This window comes from Peromyscus californicus, unplaced genomic scaffold, assembly GCF_007827085.1.
Source record: "Peromyscus californicus insignis strain IS unplaced genomic scaffold, ASM782708v3 Scaffold_5__1_contigs__length_169319896, whole genome shotgun sequence".
Taxonomy (NCBI): Eukaryota; Metazoa; Chordata; class Mammalia; order Rodentia; family Cricetidae; genus Peromyscus; species Peromyscus californicus.
The window spans coordinates 104,974,678-104,989,844 of record NW_026294573.1 but is presented as its reverse complement, the minus strand read 5'-3'; the positions used below and the strand labels follow the sequence as shown (position 1 = coordinate 104,989,844).

The following is a 15,167-nucleotide window of genomic DNA, read 5'->3' as shown; positions in this document are numbered from 1 at the left end:
CTGGCCTACACACACATACACATGCACGCACGCTTGCACACACACACACACACACACACACACACACACACACACACACACACACACACACACATGTGGAAGTATTTGGAACCCACCCCAGAAAGGATATTACATGTTGCTATGTGTTAAAAGAAAGACTCACTAAGAAACTGAGGGGAGGAAAGTTATATGGGCATCCAAGAGCTTTGACATTAGAATAGCCAATGCAGCTGGGCGGTGGTGGCGCACGCCTTTAATCCCAGTGCTAGGGAGGCAGAGGCAGGCAGATCTCTGTGTGTTTGAGGCCAGTCTGGGCTACAGAACGAGATCCAGAATAGGCACCAAAACTACACAGAGAAACCCTGTCTCCAAAAACCAAACCAAAACAACAATAACAACAACAAAAGAATATCCAATGCAGATATCCTGAAGTGGAAGGTTGTTTGATGTATTAAAAGAAAATCAGGGGCTAGAGAGATGGCTCAGAGGTTAAGAGCACTGACTGCTCTTCCAGAGGTCCTGAGTTCAATTCCCAGCACCCACATGGTGGCTGACAACCATCTGTAATGAGATCTGGTGCCCTCTTCCTTATACATAATAAATAAATAAATCTTTAAAAAAATAAAAAATAGCCGGGCGGTGGTGGCGCACGCCTTTAATCCCAGCACTCGGGAGGCAGAGGCTGGCGGATCTCTGTGAGTTCGAGGCCAGCCTGGGCTACCAAGTGAGTTCCAGGAAAGGCACAAAGCTACACAGAGAAACCCTGTCTCGAAAAAACCAAAATAAATAAATAAATAAATAAATAAATAAATAAATAAATAAATAAATAAATAAAAGAAAATCAGAGGCCACGGGGGTGAGGAGTTGGCTATTTGGTCACAGGTCACTTGGGCCTTGGGGTAGATTCATCGGAAAAGGAAAAGGGAGGGGAGCACCAAATGATATGGAAAGTCAGTGAAAACATTTCGAAATGAATATTGGCTTCTGGGTTTTGTGAGGCACCTCCACTAAAGAGGCAAGCATGATCAATGGATGATGGGGTTCTGAACCAGACTGGTAACAATGGAGGTGGCAGAAACGGTTAGAATCTGGGTGTGGTTTCATTGTTGCTTCAAGACAGTTCTTCCTATGTATCCCAGAAGGCCCGGAATTCACTAAGTAGGCCAGGTAGGGCCTGAACTCAGAATTCTCCTGCTTTTGTGTGCTGGGACCACAGGCTTCTGCAAGTCCACCATGTGCCACCATGCCCAGTGAAATCTGGATATGTTTTCAAGATAAAACAAGATTGGTGGATGGGGGTTGTGAGACCATTAGGATTTCCAAGTGTTTTGTCCAAGACAGTAAAGACTGCATGGTGGTGGGGTCACATGGGATCAGGAGATAAATCAGTTTGCTTCGGACATTGTGAATTTGAGACACCTATTAAACAACCGAGTGAAGACGCTGAGTAAAGAGAGTAAGACATCCAAGGCTGAAGCTCGGGGAAGAGGTTTAGGCTAACACAGATGCAGGAGTCAAGATACGCAGCTGTAGCTCAGGGAACCCCTCAAAAGGGAAGGAAGGCTTATAGGAGCCAGAGGGATGGAGGACACCACCAGAACATGGCCCACAGAATCAACTAAGCAGAGCTCCTAGGGGCTCACAGACTGAAGTGACAATCAGGGACCCTGTCAGAGCTAGGTCCTCTGCATATACATTGTGGTTGTCTAGCTTGGTGTTCTTGAGTCTCCTAACAGTGGGAGTGGCAGGTGTCTCTGACTCTTTTGCTTGCTCTTGGGACCCTTTTTCTTCTACTGGGTCACCTCGCCCAGCCTTGATATGAGGGTTTGTGCCCAGTCTTACTGTAATTTGTTATGCCGTGTTTCGTTGATATCCCTGGGAGGCCTGCTCTGTTCTGAAGGGAAGTGGGGAAGGAGTGGATCTGGGGGAGAGGAAAGGTTGGGGGTGGGGTGGGGACTGGGAGGATTGGAGGGAGGGGAAACTGGGGTCCGGTGTACTGTGTGAGAAAAGAATGAAAAGAAAACAGAAAATTTAAAAAATGTGTAGATGTTACTTATTTGGAGTATATGTTGTGCACATCTGTGCTGAAACCAGAGGATGTCACAGGGGGTCCTGCCCACTTTCCGCCTTTTCCTCTTGAGACAGGGTGCCTCACTGGACCTGGAAGTAGGCTATGGACCGGCAAACTCCAGCAATGCCCCTGTCTACACCGCTCACATCACTGGGGTGACAGGCACATGGGTGGCTATACCCCGCTTTTTACATGGGTGCTAGGATCTGAATTCAGGTCCTCATGCTTTCGTAGCATGCACTTTTACTTGCTGAGACATCTCTTCAGCCCTGTAGATGGCATTTAAAGTTACAAAGAGATAAAGACCTGTAAATAAAGAAAAAAAATCTATCAATAAAGAAAAAAAAAGTGTCCTTGAAGCCAAATTTGTTTTAGGAATTTCAAAACAGGAGTTGAGGGCTAGAAGACTAGCTCAGTGGTAGAACATGTGTACAAGACCTTGGATTTGAGCCTAGTATCAACAGCAAAAGTTAAGAACTGCTGGGCAATGGTGGTGCACGCCTTTAATCCCAGCACTGGGGAGGCAGAGGCAGGCGGGTCTCTGTGAGTTCGAGGCCAGCCTGGGCTACCAAGTGAGTTCCAGGAAAGGTGCAAAACTACACAGAGAAACCCTGTCTCGAAAGACCAAAAAAAAAAAAAAAAAAAAAAAAAAAAAAGTTAAGAACTATGAAATGACCACTGGCTTTAACAACAGGGATGGGGGTGGCTGGGAGGATAGTCCTTTATAAGATGAGTGATGGGATATTTGGACATTGCTGAGATACATGTGCTCCTAGACTAGAGGCAGGGCTGGATATCATGTGGGGCAAGTCCCCTAAAGATCAAGAGAGAGGCTTCAGCCAGGGCTTGTCACCCCAACATGGTATTAGTGAGGGCTGGGGGAGGTATCAAGATGGCCAGTTCACCTGATTTCATGTTTATTCAGATCCACACATCTAAATTGTTGATGCTTTTATTGTTGAGACAGGGTCTCATTCTACAGTCCAGGCTGGTCTGAACTTACTATGTACACCTGGCTGGCATGGAACTTGCGGAGATCCTCTTGTGTCTGTCTCACAAATGCTGAGATTATGGGCATGAGCCACTATGCCTGGCTAGACTTTTGATGTTATTATCAAATAAGGTTATGCATGTAGCCTTTTGGATTTGTGTTGTCTAGAGTGCTTAACTATATAACCTTGTTCCTTCCAATATTAATTTATCAAGTCCAAGAAATGGCAGTGGTCTGGACCCTATTCAACCTGAGTTGGAGCAGATGAAGGAGATGAAAGCTTGGTGACGAGGGGGCAAAAGAAGCCATGGGCAAGGTCCTTAGGAATGAATGTCTTTTGGCCCTGGCTGCCTGTGCATCGTGTCTGGTTCCCAGTCAATGCGAAAACTCCCCTAAGTGCTGGGTAAAAGGCAAACTAGAGCAGAGGAACTCTTGCTCCACATAGATTTGCACTGCACACTCTGGGAGCCCCAAAAGGCCAGCTGAGAATGTTGCAGCTCAAATGTGGGATTATAGTGCCACCCCATGGCCATGAGTGGTTAAATTCTCAGGACCATCCTCAGGACTGAACTGGTCTCAATTCCTCATTTTCAAGAACTCCTCTCTATAGGTGCAATCCAGTCAACTGGAGACCCAGGAGCCTTCTAGGGTCGTGGTTAGTACAGCACTTGCCTAGCATGCACAAAGCGCTAGCCCTAATCCTCAGCCTTAGGAAGTGGAGGCAGGAGGAAAAGAAGTTTGATTTTCGCTTCATATAGTAAATACAATACCAGACTTAGATTAAAAAAAAAAAAAAAAAGAGCTGGATGTGGTGGTGCTCACCTTTAGTTCCAGCACTCAGAAGGCAATGGCAGGCAGATCTCTTGAGTTTCAGGACAGCCAAGGCTGTATAATGAGACCTTGCTCCAATACCACCCACCCCTAAAAAAGCTGACCCATAAGTAATTCTTAAACACACTCAAACATATAGTCCCTTCTGTCCAAAACTAGTCTTACAGACTGGCTTGTACAGGAGGCCTTCTTGAAGTGCCCCAGGAGGCAGTGGCCTTTCCTGCTGTTCACATATACAAGGAAATGGAACTGTTTAACAAGTTTTTATTAACAGAGATAGACAGGTAGACGGAGAATGCAACAGAAATGGCTGGAAACTGAGGGGTATGCACATACACTAAAGGCTTCTTTTGGACTCGGGTGGCTCCTGGGACCAGGATTACATCTCCAGGCCCTCTCCTTGGGGGCAGGCCCGGGGTTTAAGTCAACGTTCTCATTCTAACCCCCAGAGGGGTCTCTGAGATGGAGGACCTCCCTTCAGCATTCTGTACATGCCCCTGCTTGCCCAGCTGAGTTGGCATGGAGGACAAGCCACAGGGCACTTGCAGAGCAGGGGAGCGGAATGGAGATAAGGCATATGGTGAGGAAAAGAGAGATGAACGGAAGGACATCATGGCTGCAGGTGAAGGGGACCTCCCAAGGGCAGCTCCATTTTCCCTTCACCTGAGAATACTATTGGATTGAGGCATCAGAGTGAGGCAGACTGTAACATCCACCCCAATCCTTAATCCCAGAGCCCTGAATGCCAGCAGGAAGCTCTGAGAAAGCCTGAGTCAGTGAGTCAAGCTTGTGATAGGTGTTCAAACATGACTGGCCCCCTTGGTATATATGTAAGGACCCTCTCTGGATGGATGTGTGTATAGTCTTACAGTACATACAAATCTTAGCATCTCTATGTGTCTCATTTGCTCCCAAAGAGCTGTGTCTGGATGTATAACTATGTATGTCCTTCCTCATACAGCAGGAACTTAATATCTGCATGGTGTATGCTGCTGTCTGTGCACATGAGTTCCAGCAAGTAGATGAATGTGGTCCCGCTCGCTCCTGTCCATCCACAGGTCTTCCTCAGTCCTGGCTGGTCAGGGGTCTTGGCCAAAGAGGTAGGTGGTGAGTTCAAGCCGGAGGCACCGGGCATAGGAGCGAAGGGTATAGAAGAGGGTCAGGAAGTCCTGGGTGCTGAAGACAGTGTCAGCCAGTGCAAAGGCCAAGGTAGACGGAATGACACCTCGGCCATACTCCACCATCCATGTGTTTGGTCCCCACTCCACAGCTGTTGCCTCCCCAGGTCCATGCACAACTGTTTCTCCTGGGGGACAGACAGGAAATATTCTCATGAGGAGCCCAGCTCTGCCCTGGCCTTCTACCAATGCATTTCCCTGGCCTATGCACTATCTGTGTAGAGGGGGGAATAAAAAGACAGTTATAAGAAAGGGGAAAACTCTACTCCATTGGCCTGGCTGTCCAATCAGAGGGGAAAGAGACACCAAAACACTCCCACTCCTAAATATCTATGGCATTACCTGGCCCATGTCCTCTCTTTGGGGAGACTCTGGAGGGCTACCCCACCCAGCTACAGGCTAATATACAGACGCCATAGGCATCTGTATTTCCAAGCCTCACGCCTATCAAGTGGACTGTTGCTAACTCCTGAGCTGGGCTAATTTGACAGGGGGTGTGGCTACAAGGCTTGCCAGGCTTCTCTGAGAAACACAGCTGTTCAATCACAAAGTTTAATCATTAGCCTTACACCCGCAAGTTCAAACCTTTTCTTCCCTTTTAAATGGCTGCAGAGGTCCGTTTAAAAAAACAACAGGGGCTGGAGAGATGTCTCAGTGGTTAAGAGCACTTGGCTGCTCTTCCAGAGGACCCAGCAGACACATGATGGTTCTCAGTTTGTAACTCCAGTCTCAGGGATCACATGCCCTCTTCTGGCCTTGGAAGGCACCAGGCACTGAAGCGGTGCACAGACGTACAAGTCGGCAAAACACCCATACGCATAAAAGTCAATAAAAATGTGAAAAACCAAAAAAAAAAATGTGAAAAACAAAACCCCCAAACCGTCTCACCGATTTAAAAACAAGGACGGGAAACGGAATGTCTGCCTTAACTTTCAGGCATGAGTAGTACCTCCCAAACAATGGCTGGAATAATGGCCCCGTAAAACAGACTGATAAAAATCAGCCCCCTCCGGGCAGTGGTGGCGCACTCGTACTCGGGAGGCAGAGGCAGGCGGATCTCAGTGAGTTCGAGGCCAACCTGGTCTACAGAGTGAGTTCCAGGAAAGGCACAAAGCTACACAGAGAAACCCTGTTTCGAGGGGGGGAAAAATCAGCCCCCCTATGACCGGAAACTGCCTTGTTTTGTTTCCTTTTAACAAATGAAAGCGACAGGGTTCCTCAGCCCTACCCCAACCAGACACCTGTGGCTTCCCAGAGTGAAGGAAAGAAAATCACTGGCTAGGCCTTCTCAACACGCCCTTTCCACGCCTTAGGCCTTTTCCTACCTAGAGGGCGCCCCCTCGGGCAGAACTTCCTAACTCACCTGGGTAGAAGACCTCACTTTTCGTGGTGCCCTCTCTCCACTGGTGGAAGGTGCCAGAGATGATGGTGTCAGAAATCTCAGCCCAGTATCGTCCTGAGTGACAATAAAATAGACGCGGCCCATCAGGGTTTCCTTGTCAACACACGGCCCAGCCAAACCTCAGAATAGAGGGCACTGACCCTCGAACAGCCCCAGCCTCCCAATCCGGCCCACCGCCAGCACTGACCCGAATGGCCACGGGAGCCCAGGGCGGTGCCGAAGAGCAGCACATACTCAGACAGCGAGGCGTGCAGAAGACACATGGCGCCCATCCAGCCGCCCGCGTTCACAAACACCCACTGCAGCTCCTCATCCGGCAGCACGTGGCCTGGGCGCAGCCTCCGCAGCTCCACGATCAGCCGAGAGAAGGCCAGCTCATGGTCCAGTCCTGATGCAAAGAGGAGTGGCGTGGGTGAGACCAGCCCCGATCGGGGCTCGGCGGGGAAGGCGCCCTCGGGAAACGCAGCTCGGCTCACCCGGCCCACCCCGCTCCCCGCTCTCACCCGCTCACCAGAGTACTGCCGAGCGAGCTGCGCTATCTCTTCTCGCTGGAAGACGAAGCTCTGCGTACCCAGCCACAGCCAGACCGCCTGGGTCAGCACCGCGGCAACAGCCAGAAATAGGGCGATCCATGCCCACCGCCGGCCCACGGCCCACTGCATCCCGCCGGGCAGCCTGGCACCACCAGCGCAGGACACAGCTAGGATCTCAGGTTATGCACATACAGACTCAAAAACCGCTGCCTACCGTCGCCCCCGCCACCATGGTACGGCTCGCCCGGGCCAATCGGAACGTCCCGGGTACCTAGCACCGCCCTCTGGATTGAACCATTTTATAACGGGGAGCGCTTAGGCTGGGTGGCACGGTCCATACCAGAGGTGAGGGGGCGGGGCCGACCCTCCGGGCTGCCGCCCTAGAGTGTTCAGCCCTGGTGTTCCCTAGCCCCACGCCCTGTGGAGAAGAGCTGAAGGAAGACCCAGAATGGACTGACCCACCTGGGCTGGCGATCCCAGAAGTAGAGCTTTCTAGAAGTCGTGATTGCTAGTGCAGAAGCGAGGAGATATGAGGAGATAGTGCCTCTGGGAAAAGCCTTCCAGAGGTGTGGTGACATCTTCAGTGTCCTGTGAGAGAGAAGGGCATTGCAGCTGATGGGAATCATTGCAAGAGTCAAAGAGGGAAGGGGCGATATCTGTCTCTGTCTGTCTGTCTGTCTGCCTATAGAGAGAGAGTCTCACTATGTAGCCTTAGCTGGCCTGAAACTTGCTATGTAAACTAGGCTGACCTTGAACTCACTGAGAACCTCCTGCCTCTGCCTTTCTAGTGCTGGGATTAAAGGCATGCACCACCATGCTTGTTTACTCTGAGCCTACAGTTTATTCTGTGTCCTGAGGCACAAAAAATGCGAAAGGCCTTGTAAACCAATAGATTTAGCCACTGGGGAGTGTGGTGATATTTTGTTTGTGTTCTAACAAATAAAGCTTGCCTGGAGATCAGAGTGTGGAGCTAGCCACTAGTTAGCCATAGAAGTCAGGCTATGGTGGCACACACCTTTAATCCCAGCACTTGGGATCTCATGCCTTTGATCCCAGTACTTGGGAGGCACACTCCTTTAATTCCAGCACTAGGGAGGAGGAAATAGGAAGTGATATGGCTAGGTGGAGAGAGGAATATAAGGCGGGAGGAGACAGGAGCTCACCCCTTTTTCAGGCTGAGGTGAGAGGTGGCTGTGGCTTGCTCCTTTGTCTCTCTGATCTTTCAGCATTTACCCGATATCCGGCTCTGGGTTTTTATTATTAAGACCAGTTAGGATTTGCACCACAGGAGAGCTATGGGATTGGGTATTGCCACAGAATGGTACTGGCTACATTTGGAGGGGAGCCAAATTGGCCTTGGGTCCAAGGAAGAGAGCCCGCCTATGTCAGTGCTACCTAGTGTGATCTTGTTTCAGAAAACAAATGGACTACCTCTGGGCACTGCCCAGATGTCTCAGCGTTTAAGAGCATATACTGACAGCTTTTCCTGTAACATAGAATAAATAAATAAATAAGAAGTATCTGCTTCACAGTTCATACCTTTATTATGATGGGTATTAAGTGGATTGTTATTTTAAAGTAACCAGTGCCTGGTTTAGCACATGGTTAGGATTATATATGTTAATTAGAAAAAGACAACAAGGCTGAGAGTGGTGGTACACACCTGTAATCCTAGAACTTGGGAAGGAAAGGCAAAAGGATCAGTAGTTCAAGGTCACCCTTAGCTACAGAGTCAGCAGAGGCCACAGGAGACCATGTCGAAAGCAACAACAAGAACAGCAACGAAAACCATGACGAACCAGGAGAAACTAGCCTTATACACAGAAGTGACGGAATGAAGGGTCGCCACAGTCATAACTGAGGGATTCGGAAAACACATGGGGAATGGCCACCAGATTTCTCAGTAGGAGCACGCGTCAGGGACATTTCCTTTTGCTCCTGGGTGATCAGAGTACATCCCACAATCCCCACTGTAGTCAGATAGGGCCATGTGGTTTTATTCTGGACAAGTGGAAGCAGAAATGCTGTATAACATTTCCAATCTACTTTCTAAAAACATGTGAAATCTTGGGACTGGAGAGATGCCTTGGTGCTTAAGAGGACTGTTCCAGATGACCTGGGTGTGATTCCTAGCAGGTACATGGTGGCTCACAACTGTCTGTAACTTCAGTTCCAGTGGAGCTGACTCCTGGCCTCTGTGGGAACTGCACACACGGTGCACTGATATACATGCAGGTAAAACACCAATACACATAAACTTAAAAAACAGCTGGGCGGTGGTGGCGCATGCCTTTAATCCCAGCACTCGGGAGGCAGAGGCAGACGGATCTCTTGTGAGTTCGAGGCCAGCCTGATCTATTGAGCGAGATCCAGGATAGGCACCAAAACTACACAGAGAAACCCTGTCTCTGAAAAAAGAGAAAATCCTATGCCTTTGAGTGACACCAGGAGGGGACTAAGGGGATGAGAATGACAACTATCTTCTTCTTCTTCTTCTTCTTTTTTTTCTTCTTCTTCCTTTTTTTTTTTTTTTTTTTTTTTTTTTTTTGGTTTCCCAAGACAGGGTTTCCCTGTGTAGCTTTGGAGCCTGTCCTGGAACTCACTCTGTAGCCCAGGCTGGCCTCGAACTCACAGAGATCCGCCTGCCTCTGCCTCCCGAGTGCTGGGAATAAAGGCGTGCGCCACCACCGCCCGGCTGACAACCATCTTCTAATGTCACAGCCGAAATCCTGGATCTGGGAGGGAGAGGACCAGATAGGCCCTATCTGGACCATTCTCCTCTTCCCCCACAAAAGGGATCTGGAAAGAGAAAGGAGAGGCATGAAGATGTTCCTGAAGGGTGCCAAGAGTTAGCTGGCATGATCTTGGGAGTGACAGTGAAGCACTGGCGTTCCTCAGTAAACGCGGTGCCACAGTCTAGTCACGGAAAGACAGCTGAAGGGGTAGAAAGTACGTTCCCTTTCCCTGCCCTCATTCTCTGCTGTACTTGGAGCAGCCACTGGACTGGTAAAACTTGTATTTCAGTCCCTGCTCTCTGCCCTCTACCTAATGGCCTCTTCAGATTCCAGACAGGGTTCTAGGGCAGAGATCAATGACCAATGACCTAATTTTTGCAGCTCAGCTGCCAGTGTGCCTGGCTCTGCGTAGCCTGCAGAAATGGAATGGTGATACATAACTATAATACCAGTAGTCAGGAGGTGGAAGCAGGGAGATTAGGGGTTCAAACTCATGATTTCCACATAGTTCAAGGTCAGTCTGGGAGACATAAGACCCTGTCTCACAAAAAAAGGGAAAACAACTCCAAAAAAAGCTTCCTTCAAACAAAATCCAACTCCCTTAAGAAAATACCTCTGGGGGCCCCCGGAGAGATGGCTCAGTGGTTAAGAGCATTTGTTGCTCTTGCAGAGGATCCAGGTTCAATTCCCAGCACCAACATGGTGTCTCACAACCATCTGTAACTTCAGTTCCAGGATGCACAGACATAAATGTTAGCAAAACACTCACACACATAAAATAAAAAAAAAATCATAAGAAGAGAAAATACATACGATGCCTTCCAGGTAGAAGCTGAAACTACCTGAAGGTCTAGAGATCCCCAGATTTTTGTATGTATTTATTTCCCCCTTTGTCTGATTGTTTATTTGAGACAGGGTCTCTTTTAAGTAGTTTTGGCTACCTAGAACTCTCTTTGTAGAGCAGGCTACTCACAGAGATCCACCTGTCTCTGTCTTCCAGACCCTGGTGTGCACCACCTTGTCTGGCCTGTTGTTTGTTTTTGAGACTGGCTTCACTATATTGGTCAGGATAGTCTAGAACTCGTGGCTGAGATGATCTTCTGACTAGATTCTAGAGTAACCGAAACTATAGGCAAATGTGTATGTTTCACTTTCTTTTCATTTACTTTATTTATTTATAGATTGGGTCTTGCTACATAGAACTGTGCAGGCTGAACTCCAACGTGTAAGTTTATTGTTTGTGTCTCCGGAGTGCTGGAATTAGAGGTGTACACCACCACTACCCCACCCTCCATTACTTAACTCTTCTTCTTCCAAGCCTGTTCCTGCTGATGAGGACGGAGGTATCGTTACAGTGAAGTACTCACACCTCCAGGCAGTACTGAAGGTCCAGGCTTCATCTATAGTAAGAGGTGCCCCCCTCACCTCCCCATCAAACAAGCTTACTTCTTCACCACAGTTACCCAGCAGGTGATCCAGGTCATTGTGAGGCCAGGATGTTACCGTCCTGTGCACGGGGGGCATCTCTGTGCTCCACATAGGATCGAGGTGTCGGGCACATAGCTAAGATGTTTGGTAAAAAATGTCTTCTGGACACGACAGGGCCATTGCACCCACGGACTCACTGCTGCTGTGGTGACCTGCACAAAACCTGACCCATCAATATTTCAGACGGGTCCTCCTCAGGAGGCTCCACCCTCCCAGAGGGACTCTTGGCAGGTAAAGGTTGCTGGAGGGAGGAGTGTTTTTTAGTGGTGTAGTTGAAACGTTGCCCATGTTCCAATAAATACCCTCCCCTATGCTCAGGCAAGCAACCCTAAACTAATCTCAGTGGGTAAGAAAAAAAAAAAAAAAAAAAAAGACATGGAAGTAGGGGAGGCTGACTGGGAAGAAAGGTGTCAGCGGGTGACCAAAAGTCATTACATACGTGTGCGAAAATTTCCCTTCCCCCTCAGTAAATATTTGTTGAATTCGTGGCCAGACGAATGGGGACAGCAACCAGTTTTCACAGAAGCTCTCCGGGGAAGTGGCTCCAACCCGGTGAGAAGGGGTCGCATCAAAAGCACCTGGGGAGATGGGTGGCGGCCCTGAGCCCCGCCCCTAAGTGGCAGGCGGACCCCCGTCACGTGTTGGCGGCTAGCCAATCGTCCAGGGAGGGCGGGGCAGACCAAAAAAAAAAAAAAAAAAAAAAAAAGGGTGAGCCTGGTCCAGAGGACATTGCTGACTGAACTCAGATCAGTTCGGGGGGCCTCATGTCGCAAAACGGAGCTGATCCTGAGCAGCGCCAGCAGGCGTCAGAGGCGGACGCCATGGCAGTGACCTTCCGGGCGAGCGGTAATTGCAGGGCGGCCCGGACCCGCTGCGGCGCGGAGCCGAGCCTTCCTTTTCCGTAGGAAGTTCTGGTCCCAGCGTCAAGGTCGGCACTCCCACCCGAAGCCAGCCAGGGTGGCGGGCCGAGGGAAGGAAGGGCTTGCGGCCATGTGGCACTGCGAGAGTTTAACCCTTTACCTCCCCGCCGTCAGCCTTTAGCTTCTAGAAACAGTTCTCCGACTGAGCGCCCCCGAGCTTGGGCCTGCTAGGGCATTAGAGCCATCCAGGGAAGAAGAGGGGGACAGGGCGGTTTATGATTGATCTTGACTGACTGTCCCCAGAACACCAGCATATCCGCTACAATCCGCTCCAGGATGAGTGGGTGTTAGTGTCGGCCCATCGCATGAAGCGACCCTGGCAAGGACAAGTGGAGCCCCAGCCTCTGAAGACAGTGCCCCGCCATGACCCACTCAACCCTCTGTGTCCCGGGGCCACTCGAGCCAATGGGGAGGTAAGCCCGAATACCTACACACAGCCACCCAGGGAGACAGGAGGAAATAGTTCTCCCGTATTGCTGCCCTTCACCCACAAGAGGGAGCGGTGCGCCTCTTTTTGGGTCATCTCCGGCAAGCAACTTTGATCCCTGGAGTGTGCCTTCCTTGCCCGCTTGCCCCTTGTGCAGGCCTGGAAGCCCATCAGGTGGTAGTGTTTCTAGCCTGTTCTTGTCAGTAGGTGAATCCGCACTATGAAGGCACCTTCCTGTTCGACAATGACTTCCCAGCTCTGCAGCCCGATGCTCCGGATCCAGGTACCCTCCAATCTAACCCGTGTTGGGGAGAAGGGAGACTGGATCTGTCGGGGGACCCTGTGCTGCAGAGGGTAATGCTCCTTTATCTCAGGACCCAGTGACCATCCTCTTTTCCGAGCAGAGGCCGCCAGAGGAGTTTGGTAACTATGGGTTTCCCCTCTTACAACCTCCAGCCCAGGGTTGAAGAACTAAGACCCGGACTATCTCTCTGTCTTATCTTCTTCTCTCACCACCTAGTAAGGTCATGTGCTTCCACCCCTGGTCGGATGTGACGCTGCCACTCATGTCAGTCCCTGAGATCCGAGCTGTCATCGATGCCTGGGCCTCAGTCACAGAGGAGCTGGGTGCCCAGTACCCTTGGGTGCAGGTCTGTTGGGGGGGAGGTGTAATAACGTTGGTTTGGGGAGTAGCATTACTGCTTCCACAGGGTGTGGTCAGGAGAGGGTTGGCTTGATGTCTCTTTGACTATTAAATCTCTCTACTCACACCCACTAGATCTTTGAAAACAAAGGAGCCATGATGGGCTGTTCTAACCCCCACCCCCACTGCCAGGTAAGTGTGTCAGGGATGGTAATGGCTTTCTTGGCTGGGTCCATGCCAACATTGAGGACAGAACTGGATTAAGGAATGGAACAAAAGAGATGCATTAGTAATGTGGAGGCTTAGAGATAACGGACTCGCTTGCTCTTCTCTGTTCTCGCCCCTTGACAGGTTTGGGCCAGCAGTTTCCTGCCCGATATTGTCCAGCGTGAAGAACGGTCTCAGCAGAGCTATCACAGCCAGCATGGAGAGCCTCTGTTGTTGGAATATGGCCGCCAAGAGTTCCTCAGGAAGGTGGGAGAGCACCAGGCCCTGTGTCCCCAAGGAGTCTCTAGCCCTTTTACCCTCAAAGTGCATGAAAGGGAGGTGGGCTGGTAGCAGTCATCTAAAGGAAGGTAGCTTAGACTAGGCTGGTAGCAGAAGCAGAGAGACTCAGTCGGATTCCTCTCTTTCGCTTTCCTGATGCTTGCCCCTTTCCCCTCTCACATTCACACCTCGTTTCCATGCTGTGTGTCCAGGAACGTCTGGTCCTATCCAGTGAGCACTGGCTAGTCCTGGTCCCCTTCTGGGCAGTGTGGCCTTTCCAGACACTACTGCTGCCCCGGCGGCATGTGCGGCGGCTACCTGAGCTGACCCCTGCTGAACGTGATGGTAAGGATCGCAGGTAGGACCCTGGGATTGGGCGCTGGGTAGAATGACCAGCACCTGTTCCCAGGCTGACAGTCGGGCCCTGATTCCAGATCTAGCCTCCATCATGAAGAAGCTCTTGACCAAGTATGACAACCTATTTGAGACATCTTTCCCCTACTCCATGGGCTGGCACGGTAAGGCTTTTGGTGGTGGAGTTGCCCCAACACTATTTCTGGGCTTCTAGGTCCTGCCTTAGAAAACTGCAATCCCTACCAGGCCTTAAACCATCTGGTGGCCTTAAAACAAGTGTCCAGAGCAGGGGTGCTGGGACTGAGGGTGGAGTAATTTGGTGAAACTGTCACTGAGGACCAGCTCCCTGGTGGAATACTGGGAACTATAGTATTTAGGTACCTGGTCTAGTTCAGGGGAGGGGCCAGGCTGAAGACCTGAAAAGGGGCCTTCCTGATCATTTCTGTCTATTTCTTGTCAGGGGCTCCCACGGGATTAAAGACTGGAGCTACCTGTGACCACTGGCAGCTGCATGCTCATTACTACCCCCCACTCCTGCGCTCCGCTACTGTCCGGAAATTCATGGTTGGCTATGAAATGCTTGCCCAGGCTCAGCGGGACCTCACTCCTGAACAGGTCAGGGCTCAGAGCACCCTGGGTCTTCATAGTCCCCTTCACCTCATTGTCTCAAGGGATCCCAACCGTCATGACCCTGAGGATCCTCATTAAAAAATATATAAGTACTCCTAAGAACTCGGTTGCTGCACAGGTCTGTCCTCCGGTGGCTTCAGCTGTCTTTGTCACCAGTCTTCCAGTCCCATAAGCCCTCCTCAGTATTTCCTGGTCCCAGAACGCCATACCATTCTAGGTCCTTGTCCCCTTCTAGGCTGCAGAAAGATTAAGGGCACTTCCTGAGGTACATTATTGCCTGGCGAAGGAAGACAAGGAAGCCGCGGCCATCGCTTGACCATGATGACAGCAGAGCCTTGAGTCTTTTCGTCTGAGAGACCTGGGACCTGGAGTTTGGGCAGATGTGACATCAATAAAACTGCATCTCAAATGCTAACCATGTTTTTGTGACACCAGAGAAATGTGAACTCTTACATTCTGGAGTCTTGGGGAAAGGCTA

At 50.2% G+C, this 15,167-nt stretch overlaps 2 protein-coding genes across 9 annotated transcripts; one reads left to right on the top strand and one right to left on the bottom strand.

Annotated features, from left to right (window-relative positions):
- Nucleotides 1-4,139: 4,139 nt before the first annotated feature.
- On the bottom strand, nucleotides 4,140-7,264 carry Sigmar1 (sigma non-opioid intracellular receptor 1). Of its 2 annotated transcripts, none has more exons than XM_052717948.1 (4): nucleotides 6,985-7,243; nucleotides 6,661-6,861; nucleotides 6,435-6,527; nucleotides 4,140-5,199 (listed from the first exon to the last, which is right to left on the bottom strand). In XM_052717948.1, the coding sequence occupies exons 1-4, from the start codon at nucleotides 7,133-7,135 to the stop codon at nucleotides 4,973-4,975; spliced, it is 672 nt and encodes a 223-aa protein (XP_052573908.1). In that variant the 5' UTR covers nucleotides 7,136-7,243; the 3' UTR covers nucleotides 4,140-4,972. The 2 variants fall into 2 exon arrangements, 1 of the variants encoding a protein (XP_052573908.1); XR_008213861.1 differs by having other exon boundaries at nucleotides 5,089-5,199; nucleotides 6,708-6,861; nucleotides 6,985-7,264.
- Nucleotides 7,265-11,711: 4,447 nt separating this feature from the next.
- Nucleotides 11,712-15,104, top strand: Galt (galactose-1-phosphate uridylyltransferase). Of its 7 annotated transcripts, none has more exons than XM_052716205.1 (11): nucleotides 11,712-11,781; nucleotides 12,393-12,562; nucleotides 12,784-12,859; nucleotides 12,951-12,999; nucleotides 13,097-13,226; nucleotides 13,355-13,411; nucleotides 13,571-13,693; nucleotides 13,918-14,050; nucleotides 14,140-14,223; nucleotides 14,520-14,674; nucleotides 14,925-15,104. In XM_052716205.1, the coding sequence occupies exons 1-11, from the start codon at nucleotides 11,727-11,729 to the stop codon at nucleotides 15,003-15,005; spliced, it is 1,113 nt and encodes a 370-aa protein (XP_052572165.1). In that variant the 5' UTR covers nucleotides 11,712-11,726; the 3' UTR covers nucleotides 15,006-15,104. The 7 variants fall into 7 exon arrangements, with proteins under 7 accessions (XP_052572165.1, XP_052572164.1, XP_052572167.1 ...); XM_052716204.1 differs by lacking the exon at nucleotides 11,712-11,781 and adding an exon at nucleotides 11,942-12,075; XM_052716207.1 differs by lacking the exon at nucleotides 11,712-11,781 and adding an exon at nucleotides 11,962-12,075 and having other exon boundaries at nucleotides 12,425-12,562.
- The last annotated feature ends 63 nt before the right edge of the window (nucleotides 15,105-15,167 follow it).